Source organism: Rana temporaria, chromosome 6, assembly GCF_905171775.1.
Source record: "Rana temporaria chromosome 6, aRanTem1.1, whole genome shotgun sequence".
Taxonomy (NCBI): domain Eukaryota; kingdom Metazoa; phylum Chordata; class Amphibia; order Anura; family Ranidae; genus Rana; species Rana temporaria.
In genome coordinates, this window is record NC_053494.1 from 91,701,413 (window position 1) to 91,714,442 (window position 13,030).

The 13,030-nt window shown below is 46.7% G+C and overlaps 1 protein-coding gene across 5 annotated transcripts in view; it reads right to left on the reverse strand.

Moving 5' to 3' along the window:
• Positions 1-13,030, reverse strand: part of RBFOX1 (RNA binding fox-1 homolog 1) — a 1,331,074-nt gene that overhangs the window by 507,781 nt on the left and 810,263 nt on the right. For all 5 annotated transcript variants that reach the window (XM_040356987.1, XM_040356988.1, XM_040356986.1 and 2 more), the window contains exon 5: positions 8,953-9,045. In XM_040356987.1, the coding sequence (XP_040212921.1) occupies positions 8,953-9,045 (93 nt within the window). The remainder of the gene's footprint in view (positions 1-8,952; positions 9,046-13,030) is intronic.

Here is a 13,030-nt window from a genome sequence, read left to right on the forward strand (position 1 = left end):
GTACCACTTACCTGGTCCACGCCGAGCAGGATGTCATCTTGCTCCGGCGTGTCTTCCGGGTATCGCCGCTCCAGCGCTGTGATTGGCTGGAGCGGCGATGACGTCACTCCCGCGCGTGCGCGCGGGAGATTTAAAATCGGCAGGGTCCGGCGATGCCGGTCCTTCAGCCGTGGAGTCCCCCCTGCGCATGCGCCGCCCGCATTGCGGGGGTAATATCTCCTAAACCGTGCAGGTTTAGGAGATATTATCCTTACCTACAGGTAAGCCATGTTGTAGGCTTACCTGTAGGTAAAAGTCCAAATAGTGGGTTTACAACCACTTTAAGCTGTTGGTGTAATTATTTTCACACAAATTTATAGGATCAGCGCAGCAATATATGTAAGAAGGCTTGCCTGCCTCTCTGGCCGGTCAGCCACCCTTTTTCCGCCGCCGGCGGGCACGTGTTACCCGATTTTGTCCACGCGCTCCCCGAGTAGCATGGGGGGGACTTCCGCGTGTAACGTCAGTACAGACAGGTGCTGCAGGACTCGCACGCTCCAGAGGCTGATGGCTGCAGCAGAGCGGGAGTTGCTTCCTCCCTCCTCATGGCTCGGGGGTTCGCTCTGCGGTGGAGGTTTGCAGAGGGAGTGTGTGCCTTGCTCTTGATAACTGGGGGGGGGCGCTTGGCTCAGTGGTTGTGGGGGTCCCCCAGTCGGGGGGGGGAGGGCAGTACAAGGTCCCCTTGTTCTTAGGAGATACTTAGGGGGGAGGGGTAGGATCTGTGGCGGCCAGCTCTGGCCATACAGCTTTTTATCTTTATATATATATATATATATATATATATATATATATATATATATATATATATATATATATATATATTCCTTGCGATACACATTCAGCTCTATTCATCTGTATATAGACTCCATACTTCACATCCTGCTCTGTATTCACTACTGTCAATGTGTCATGCTTCTCCCCCTGTCTCAGGTCTAGTTGCTTCATGTTTTTCATGCCTTCATGTTTCTCATCCATCAACATTTCCCATCACGGTTACGTTTCATGCGACTTTGTTTCTCATGCGACTTTGTTTCTCATGCGACTTTGTTTCTCATGCGACTACGTGTCTCATGCGATTTTTTGTCTCATGGTATTTTCTCATGCGGTTACGTGTCTCATGTGATTTGTGTCTCATGCAAATTTGTCATGTGGTTACCTTTTTAATGCGATCACGTTTCACATGGTATTTTCTCATGCGTTTACGTTTCGCATGGTATTTTCGCATGTGATTTCGTGTCTCATGTGATTTCGTGTCTCATGCGATTTCGTGTCTCATGCGATTTCGTGTCTCATGCGATTTTTGTCATGCGGTTGCATTTCTTATGCGTTTCTCATGCGATCACGTTTCACATGGTATTGTTCTCATGCGATCACGTTTCACATGGTATTGTTCTCATGCGATCACGTTTCACATGGTATTGTTCTCATGCGATCACGTTTCACATGGTATTGTTCTCATGCGATCACGTTTCGCATGGTATTGTTCTCATGCAATCACGTTTCGCATGGTATTGTTCTCATGTGATCACGTTTCGCATGGTATTGTTCTCATGCGATCACGTTTCGCATGGTATGTTCTCATGCGATTACGTTTCTCATGGTATTTTCGCATGTGATTTCGTGTCTCATGCGATTTCGTGTCTCTTGCGATTTTTGTCATGCGGTTGCATTTCTTATGCGTTTCTCATGCGATCACGTTTCACATGGTATTGTTCTCATGCAATCACGTTTCACATGGTATTGTTCTCATGCGATCACGTTTCGCATGGTATTGTTCTCATGCGATCACGTTTCGCATGGTATTGTTCTCATGCGATCACGTTTCGCATGGTATTGTTCTCATGCGATTACGTTTTCATGGAGTTGCTCACGCATTTACGGTTTTCACGGGGGGGGGGGGGTTTCATTCATGTCTGCCATTACGTTTCTGTCCCTGGGTTTCTGTCATTGCGTTTCTGTCCCTGGGTTTTATGATGTTCTCATGTGATGTCGTGTTTCTCATGCGATGACGTTTCTCATGGTGTTTCTCATGTGATTACGTTTCACATACGATGGGTTTTCTCATGCAATGACGTGTTTCTCATGCGATGACGTGTTTCTCATGCGATGACGTTTCTCATGGTGTTTCTCATGCGATTACGTTTCACATATGATGACGTTTCTCATGGGTTTTCTCATGCGATGACGTGTTTCTCATGCGATGACGTGTTTCTCATGCGATGACGTGTTTCTCATGCGATGACGTTTCTCATGCGATTACGTTTCACATACGATGACGTTTCTCATGGGTTTTCTCATGCGATGACGTGTTTCTCATGCGATGACGTGTTTCTCATGCGATGACGTGTTTCTCATGCGATGACGTTTCTCATGGTGTTTCTCATGCAATTACGTTTCACATACGATGACGTTTCTCATGGGTTTTCTCATGCGATGACGTGTTTCTCATGCGATGACGTGTTTCTCATGCGATGACGTGTTTCTCATGCGATGACGTTTCTCATGGTGTTTCTCATGCAATTACGTTTCACATACGATGACGTTTCTCATGGGTTTTCTCATGCGATGACGTGTTTCTCATGCGATGACGTGTTTCTCATGGTGTGTCTCATGCGATTACGTTTCACATTCGATGACGTTCTCACGGTGGTTGCTCATGCGATGACGTTTCTCATGCATTCACGTGGCTCATGGCATTTTTGCATACGTTACGGTTTCGCATGGTAGTCGCTCATTCTGTGACGTTTCTCATGGTAGTCGCTCAGGCGTTTATATAGCTAGTATCATGCGTTTCTGCCCCCAGGTTTGCTGTCATAGCGTTCGGGCCGCACGGTTTCTGTCACAACATTTGTCATTACATATCTGCCTCAGTGTTGCAGGCGCAGCTTTCTCTCATACCATTCATGCCCAGGTTTCTGCCAGATTTTGCCTCAGCGTTCCAGGCTGGGGTTTCTGTCATACCATTCTGCCTCAGGTTTCTGTCATCACGTTTTCCCCAGGTTGTTGTCATACGTGTCTGCCCCAGGGTTTTGCTGTCATACGTGTCTGCCCCAGGGTTTTGCTGTCATATGTGTCTGCCCACGTGTCTGCCCCAGGGTTTTGCTGTCATACGTGTCTGCCCCAGGGTTTTGCTGTCATAGCGTTTCTGCCTCAGGTTTCGGTTATAGGGTTCTGTCCCAGGTTTTTCGGTCATAGGGTTTCTGCCCCAGGTTTTCAGTCATAGGGTTTCTGCCCAAGGTTTTTGGTCATAGGGTTTCTGCCCCAGGGTTTTGGTCATAGGGTTTCTGCCCCAGGGTTTCGGTCATAGGGTTTCTGCCCCAGGGTTTCGGTCATAGGGTTTCTGCCCCAGGGTTTCGGTCATAGGGTTTCTGCCCCAGGGTTTTGGTCATAGGGTTTCTGCCCTAGGGTATCGGTCATAGGGTTTCTGCCCCAGGGTTTCGGTCATAGGGTTTCTGCCCCAGGGTTTCGGTCATAGGGTCTCTGCCCCAGGTTGCTGTCATGGCGGTTATGTCCCAGGTTTGCTGTCATGGCGGTTCTGCCCCTGGTTTTCTGTCATAGCGTCTCTGCCCCTAGCTTTCTGTCTTGGCACTACGGCCCCCGCGCTTTCTGTCTGGGCACGGCGGCCCCCGCGCTTTCTGTCTGGGCACGGCGGCCCCCACGTTTTCTGTCTGGGCACGGCGGCCCCCACGTTTTCTGTCTGGGCACTACGACCCCCACGTTTTGTCTTATTTCTGTCTGTCATTGCATTTCTGTCTCAGCATTTCAGGCTCAGTGTCGCTCTCATACCAGGTTTGCCCCAGGGTTTTGTTTTTATTTTTGTCCTATATATTTTTTGATTCAGTATTCAGGTTCAGCGGGTCTCCCGTACCATTTCTGCCCCAGGTTTTGCTATAAGTTTTCAGTCTCAGCATTTCTGTTGCCCCCACGATTTCTGGTCCCCTTAATTTCTGTCATAGCATTTCTGCCCTCACGATTTCTGTTTTAGTGTTGCCCCACGATTCCTGTCTGTGTTTGTTTGTCTTGGTGTTGTCATCTCCGTGGTGACCATGTCTCATTGTACTTTGTCCACGTTGCATCTGGGTTGATTAGCTAGTGCTCACATCTCAGGATCTGTCACGTCTTCAGATTCTTACGGGCTGAGGTTTCGTTTTTAATTGATTGTTGACCACAATCTTCTCGCCTGTATACCATACGTCATACGTGCACGTTCATTCATTACACCTATACGATTACCCACCACCGTCCGTGGGTACACTAGTCCTGAGTGTTCAGTTAAATTGCCTGTCTCTGCGCGGCAGGTTACTCAGGCTCACATGCCAGTCACACTGGGTTGGGGTGTCATCGGGGTCATTTATGCGCAGTAGTCTTGATGTTCGTATCATATATAGGTAGGCTCATAGGGTGTTGTTGTGGCATGTCTGGTTTCTGTCTTGTCTAGGTTGTGTCAGTGCACCCCCAGTTCCTGCTCTTCTTCCATTTCTGCTGGCCATTTCATCATCCCTTTGGGTCCGGTCTATCAGTCCTTCTAGTTATGTCTGAGCCATGGGTGTTCCTTGTCGGAGGTGGTGGTGGAATCTCCCATCCCCGATTCTCTGACGTCCCTTCTATGGGTACTTGCAGCCAAGTCTATCAGGTAGGAACGGGTTTCGTGTGTCGACATGGTTCCTTGTAAGGTTGTTGCTGCCGTAGCGCATGGGCCACGTCCTTCTGCTCTGTCAACTTATCCATCAGGTATCCAGCACTTCAGGCTCCTGTCAGTTGTCAATTTTTGCAACTCACCCGTTCACTTTCCATATTAAGTATGGGTAGGCCAGGGGTTGGGGGGTTTCCTCACGGAGCTAAGTCTGGTGTCCGGTTGTAGTATATTATTGTTAGGCATGGTTGCAGGGGCATCTCGGGCCAGTTCTGGTTCAGTTGCCCCCAAGTATCCTTATATCATCAACGCTTCAGGCTCTTGGCTGGGGTGTCGCAGGCAGCAGGCTCGAATCAATCTTTCTCGGGGCATTGGTTGAGTTCAGGGGCTGCTTCACGCGTTCGCCAGGGGCTTTCATTCTTTCACAGGTCATGAGGCAGTAGCTTCTTCGGTCACAACGGCTACTTATCTGGTATACATACGGTTGCCATCCGGGTGCGCGCTGCTTTACTTTTTGATCGCTCATCTACCCCTCTCCACCTAAATATGGGTCTTTTTGCCCTCTTTCAGGCGTACCTACGGCGGGCCAAAGCGCACACTCCAGGCCATTGGTTACTAGGGTTATCGCATCCCTTACTCGAAGACTTGAAGACTCTGATTACAAGTAAGAAGGCTGGCCGCAGGCCAGCCTGTATTTGTGGGAGGAGTCTGAGGGTATTTAAGACTCCCTCCCTGTCAAGGCTGGGTCGCCGGCGATTTCTGTGTCCCACCCACCCATTCCCTCAGCTTTCATATATTCTCATTGTACTTTTTCTTATTCAGGGTATGCTCTCTTTCAGGCGTACCTACGGCGGGCCAAAGCGCACACTCCAGGCCATTGATTACTAGGGTTATCGCATCCCTTACTCGAAGACTTGAAGACTCTGATTACAAATGTATTTTTATACTCGTATGTAAAAAAATTAGGCTGGGGAGTCATTTGGAGCAATGATTCTAGCAATGTATAATCCCTTTTATAATGACATATCTACTCTCCATATCCCTATATACCTGAGTGCCGGAAAATGGCGGCGCCTCTGTTCTTTGAGGAGGGAAGTGTATTAAAGGATTGAGGGAAGTTCCTATGAATACATTTGGGGTGAGAAGCTTGAGAACAATGTGTCTCCTGAATCAAGAGAATCTTAGCATCCAGCCGTTTATAAAAAGCAAAGGCTTTCCTTCTCTTGATGGGGGAGTTGAAGCCTTTCACATTGTGAGAAATGCAACTAATCACCATGGATACATGGCCTGAGCTACATTCCACTGACTAATAATCGTTAAAGTGGAGGTTCACCCTAAAAACATTTTTCTAACATTACTTTGTGCTCACTTCCAACATTGACAGTATGCTGATTTCATAATTTTTTTTGCTGTACATATCGTCATATAGCTATTTTCCCCCCGGCTTCCGGATAGTGGCTCCCGCGGGAGTGGGCGTTCCTATGCAGAGGCTAAGTGATTGACGTTATGACAAAAACTTCCCCCCGGCGCATAAGGCGTGTCACGAGTTTCGTAAAGAAGCCAAACTGCGAGTCGGCTCTATACGGCGCTATACGGCGCCTGCGCACCGACGTTCGGCTTCTTTCAGAAACTGGTGACGCGCCTTATGCGCCGGGGGAAGTTTTTGTCATCACGTCAATCACTTAGCCTCTGCATAGGAACGCCCACTCCCGCGGGAGCCACTACCCGGAAGCCAGGGTGGGGGGGGCGGGGGAATAGCTATACGACAGTATGTACAGCAAAAAAAAATCACCATACTGTCAATGTTGGAAGTGAGCACAATGTAATGTTAGAAAAATGTTTTTAGGGTGAACCTCCGCTTTAAGTAGCTCAGAGTGAGGACCGTACCAAGGTCCCAGCTCTTCACTGTACTCGCAGCAGGGGGCGCCACCATAACCTAATGTGAGGCATTGTAAAACCAAATGTATAATCAACCAGAAAACCAGGCAATATAATGATAACATACAGTCTCCATTAAGATAAGTCAGGAGGAAGGTGATACTTAACCTAAAAGAGAACCGACCTGAAAAAAATTTACCAAAAAAAGATTTTTTGCTTTTGGTCTCTCTTATGCCGCGTACAGACGAGCATACATGTACGATAAAACCGGTCCGCCGGACCGTTTTCACCGTACATGTATGCCCGGGGATTTCTGTATGGTGGCTGTACTCACCATCATACAGAAATCCGCGCGTAAACAATACGCGGGGCGTGTCCGCGCCATCGCCGCGATGATGTGGGCGGCGACGTGGGCGGCCCTGCCAGTTAAATGCTTCCACGCATGCGTCAAAGTCATTCGACGCATGCGAGGGATGGCGGGCGCTCGGACATGTACGGTAGGTCTGTACAGACGACCGAACATGTCCGAGGGGACAGGATTCCAGTGGGCTGTTTTAAAACAAGTCCGGAAATATTTGCCCGCTGGGAAAAGGCCCGGCGGGCAAATGTTTGCTGGAATCCTGCCCGCTCGGGCCTACACACGACCGAACATGTCTGCTGGAACTGGTCCGCGGACCAGTTTCAACAGACATGTTCGGTCGTCTGTACGGGGCCTTACTGTGAACTGGATCAGGTAATAATATACAACCTGACAAAAGAAACAACCATGCAAGACAATCAGGTCTCGTACCCAGCCATGTAGCAGACTCAGCTCCCAGACCGAGCAGGGAGCCGGTGTCCTGCCGGAAAAGGTATCCTGGTGAATAAGGACCCCCCTACTGCACAGGTGCAGCGCGGAGCCGCCGAAAATAGCCGAAGATGTAGAGCTGAGAGTCAGCTCTACACGGCGCCTGCGCAATGACTATGACACATGCCTCATTCTCCCGAGTGCTACTCTGCAAGGGGCGAGGGTCATTTTAGCAATAAAGTACACGTTTTAGCGGGGCGTGTTAAAACAAATGGAGGGCGGGTTTTTCAATGTTGGGGATGCATTTAAACATTGATTATGAATGAAGATTATTGTTATTATGCTTATGACTTAACCCGATTGCAAAATCCGCCCATCAACATTGCAAAACCCGCCCTTGATTTGTTTTAACATGCCCCGCTAAGACGTGTACTTTATTGCTAAAATCACCCCCATCCCTTGCAGAGTAGCACTAGCATCGGGAGCGTGCGGCATGTGTCATAGTCATTGTGCAGGCACCGTGTAGAGCTGACTCACAGCTCTACATCTTCGACTATTTTCGGCGCCTCCATTAAGGTTTATACTGCGCAAGCACCACGCCCAGGGGGTCCTTATCTGCTGGGGGGACCTTCATTGGCAGAACACCGGCACAGAGAATTCCTTGCCCTTCCTGCAGTGTGGTAGCAGAGTATGTAATTCCATTGTGTGGAACTACCAATTTAAAGGGGAAGCCCCATCTGCACCGGATATGAGCCGATTGGAAAGCAATAGTTATCTCCTTCAAACCACGGCGCCTATCCAGGGTGGTTTTCAGTTGTACCATACTCTTTCCATGTTCAGATGATGGATGGAACAGTGCTTCTTGAGATGTTCAAAGCTTGGGATTTTTTTTTTAGAACTTAACACGGCTTTAAACTTTTCCACAACTTTATCCCTGACCTGTTTAGTGTGTTCTTTGGCCTTCATAATGCTGTTTGTTCACTAAGGTTCTCTAACAAACCTTGAAGGGGTTCACAGAACAGCTGTATTTATACCGAGATTAAATTACACACAGGTGGACTAATGAGGTGACTTCTGAAGGCAATTGGTTCCACTAGACTTTAGTTAGGGGTATCAGAGTATAGAGGGCTGAATACAAATACATGCCATGCTTTTTAGATATTTATTTGTAAAAAAAAAAAAAGGAAAAACATTTACCATTTTCCTTCCACTTCCCAATAAAATACATTTACGTTTTTGGTTGTAACATGACAAAATGTGGAAAATTTCAAGGGGTATGAATACTTTTTCAAGGCACTGTATGCTTTGACCATAGAATTCCTTTAGGTTTCTCTTAAAATCTATAACATGGCATGTAATAACTAGTGTAGTAAAATCCTGTGACATACTTTTTTTTATGGAAAAAAGTAATACCCTTATTGTACCCAAACTATTAAAATAGGGAAATGCTAAACAAAAGGTAAATTAAAAGAAATATAATCATAAGGCCAAGGCAGATGAAATAACTATGAAGGAAATACCTTTATAAGCAGAGAATCAATTTTACACCCATTATACAGTACATAATAAATGAGTGAACTTATGAAATACATTAAAATATATTTTAAGCACTCACCTCTATCTTACGGCCTTCTACCACTGTGCCATGCAATTTCTCCCTCGCCCGGTCTGCATCAGCACTGTTTTCAAAAGTTACAAAACCAAATCCCTAAAGGCAGGAGAGAAAAGGTCTGATTAAAATGCATATAATTTCAGTTTGTTTTTTTATTGCTCTGTTTTTTTCCCCATTTTGCTACTTTCATTTATATTTTTCTATAAAGAAAGGTTTACTTCACAAGTTATGCATGATTTTTATATAACAAATAATAGAGATATATAGCCAGATTCAGGTAGATCGGCGTATGTTTAAGCGGGCGTAGCGCAGCTCATATGTGCTACGCCGACGTAAAATAGAGAGGCAAGGCCAGTATTCACAAAGCACTTGCTCCCTAAGTTACGTTGACGTAGCGTAAATGGGCCGGCGTAGGCCCGCCTAATTCAAAATAGGAAGGTAGTGGGCGTGTTGTATTAAAATTAGCCGTAACCCCATGTAAATGACTTCCCGAACGAACGGCGCATGCTCAGAATCACGTTGAATTTACACCCTAAGATACGACGGCTCAATGGCAATGACGTGAACGTAACCTAGCCCAGCCCCATTCACGTACGACTTACGCAAACTACGTAAAATCGACGGCAGTTCGGACGTCCATACCCTACACGACTTAGACCAACTATTTGGTGGCTTATCTTCACGCCGGACGTACGCCTTGCGTAAACGGTGTAGCTTACTGCGACGAGCGCAAGTACGTTCGTGAATCGGCGTAAATCAATGCGTAAATCAACGGAAGCGCCCCTTGCGGCCAGCGTAAATATGCAGCCAAGATACGACGGCGTAGGAGACTTACGTCGGTCGTATCTTGCCACAATTCAGGCGTATCTGATTTAGAGTATCAGCGCATAGACACGACGGCGCACATTTGGACTTACGACGGCGTATCAGTAGATACGTCGGCGTAAGTCTTTGTGAATCTGGCCCATACTGTCCAGTATCATCATAGCTATTTATTGTTTACCTGAATCTGGAAAAAATTTAAATATGCATCACTAATTTATGTAACTACTATGAAAAACAGTAGTCTATAGAGATCTACCTGTGCAACCCTTAATGAAAAGGTTTCTTTTTGTCAATTACATTTTTTGTTAGATTTCTAGAATTTTTTTTTTAATTCACAATAACCCAACCAATAATGATTAAGCACCCAAAGCCAATTGTATGAAGGCAGAATATTAGAAATAACAATTGTTTTCTAAAAACTAACATAAAAAGACAGAAACCACACATCACAAATATCATTATATAGTAATAATAAAAATATTCCAAAAAAAATTACTTTAAAATCAACACCCACAAAGCTAGGCAGTCTAGACAGTCTTGCAGAGATCCCAGATTCCTAATACATTTAATCAGTGACATAGATAACAGGGCCATATGGCTGCTGCTAATCCAGGATTAATTCATTTTGACAAATGTCAGCCGGTAAACAGAGTCTGTGGACAGACATGCAAAACCTCTGGCAGCAATGAATGCCCATTCAAAAAGCATGTTGGATGCAGGGCAGCCCAGCAGCTCAATTGCATACTGGGTAAGTTCTGACCAGTGGTCTATTCTCATGACCCAGTAACCCAGTGGATTGTCCCATTGGATTGTCTGTTTCTGCCCCTAGATAATTTTCCACCATATGATGTAGATGCTGTCAATAGGATGTGGAAGCAAGCAGCCCTGGGTGCAGAGGACTAAAAAAAATGCACCACTTAGGCGGCCCCCTTCCTCTTTTGACTGACAGAAGCCTCAAAAATACTTTTCCATGAGACTGTAACCTACCAGAGTCTGGAAAAGGTGTTACATAAATTCAGAGACTTTCCCCTTGTAATGGTGGTCAAGGAGGGTTGTCAACCAATAATGTGTAGAAAAAGGAATTTACCCCACGGGTAAACCAATAATGATCTGTCTCCTTGATGCCACAAATTTGTGGGTCCTTTTGCAGGCTTTGAAGAACAAGGGAGTCCATGCACTTCAAGTTTTGGTAGGAATGAGTAGCAGAGTCCTCGGGTTCGCTGAGGATTACACTATCTGGAACTGCCAGCCACAAATTGCTACCAAGGTTTCTGGGGACTGAAAACCATCTCTTAAGGTTTGACGTATGTTTTCTTCTGCTTCAATGCCACCAAAACTGCCAGAATCTTCCCTCTCCTCTTGTGTGTTCTGTGGTGTCGTAAAAATTGTTTTTGCATAAAGCGGGCCTCCTCCTCCTCTCACTGCCATGCTGTGAGTGCCCTGTCCATAATGCCATGCAGAGTATGCTCCAGCAGGAACACAAGCATGATAGTGTCACTAATGCATGCATTGTCATGGCTCACTATCCTTGTAGCCTCCTCATATGGTGAAAGTACAGTGCATGTGTCCTTAATCAGCAGCCATTGGTATGGGGGGAAAAAGCAGAGGTCCCCTGAACCTGTCCTTGTGCCATACTCACACAGGTAATTTTTTATGGCCCTCTGTTGCATGTGCAGCCACTGCAGAATTACCAAAGTTGAGTTTCACCTGGTGGGCATGTCAGAAATCAGGCGGTTTGCATGGCGTGCACGTGCACGTGAGGACGTGGCGTGCTCGTAGGTGGGGGGAGTGAAGAGCTGCGGGATTGCCGGGTATGGGGACGGACGGACCGCGCTGACAGGGAGAGGAGAGGAGACGGCAGACAGCAGCAGCCTCTGCCCGCACGCTGCCTACCTACCAGAAGGCTGATCAGCTGGAAGCCACGGACGCAATCGGCGGGAGCGGGTCATGGCGATGCACGGGCTGCCGCTACTTCGATGCACAGTGTAGCCACTCTGACACACAGCCGGCAAGGATTGGAGACGGATGGCCAGGTCCAAAGCAGTGAGCGGACTATGCAGCGGGAGGATTGAGGCAGCCAGGTCCAAAAAAGTCGGACGCCTACCTCCACCAAGGTCTGCTCCCGGATGCCTGCACCCCCCTCAGGTATAAGCACAGAAGACAGAGGCACGGAGGTAAGGTAGGGGAAACCCCCAGTGGGAGAGGAGAAGGTGAGCGGAAAAAACATCAATGCAGTAAAAAGATCTGGAATTACGCTGCTGTTACCTAAGTATTTGGAAAGCAAAAGTGTGTTATGGTACTTATTGGCTGTGATTAAAAACTGAACATAAGTATTAACTGACAAAACATTAGATCGATATAAGTAAATCAAAAAGCACTTAGCACTTTAAAGCATTTCATTCTGAGGTTCTGAGGGAAGATTTGGTGTACGGCAAGGACCCGGTGGAAAACCTGGAATATGGCAGGGGGTGAGGAGGTGGAGAGGGGACTCTAAGGAACAGAGGTAACTCAAATTTTAAAAAAATCCTGTGATAACAAGAGACAACCCCTCCCCCCCCTATAAAGTCCTCTGCAAGGTATATAAATGGAATGAGATGGTATGATATATATTATCCACTATATGAGCATTGGGGACAAAATGGTTGGAGTAGAAGAGAATTTCAAGATAACCAGCGAGACAGTGTTAAATCACATGGAAGTCAGCTGCTACTATCGGTAACCGGCTAATCAGGCTATTAGGCTATTAGCTGGGTGGACTACCTGTACCCCCCCCGCTTCCTTCGTCTCTTTGAAATACCCAGAATAGATCAGGTATATAAGGGTAGATTCAAAAATAACATATCTCTTCCTATCTCTTTGGATGACCCGGGATAAAAAGGGGGTGGACAAGGACATATTAACCAATGGAATGGGACCACCTACTCGTTAATTGGGAATAGGCAAAAACTGCGGAAAATAGCCTGGTCTCCTCCTTGTTTTTTCTTTTTTTTGTTTTTTCTGCTTTTTTTTAGCTTGGGCATATAATCCTAAAGGGGGTCCATTTCCTTGAACCTTCAGGGTCCATTTGAGCCCGCGGACTGAGGATAATTATAATTCCCCCTCCCTTGGAAAATCCCAGGTGCTATCAGGCCTGGATCCTCCTTGTTCTCCCTCTGGAGACCCCCCCCCCCTCCTCACAGGACTGGTTAAAAATTGAAAGGGGAGGGAGACCTGAAGGCAGCTAGAACACAATATTAAATAAAAATTAGGAATCTCC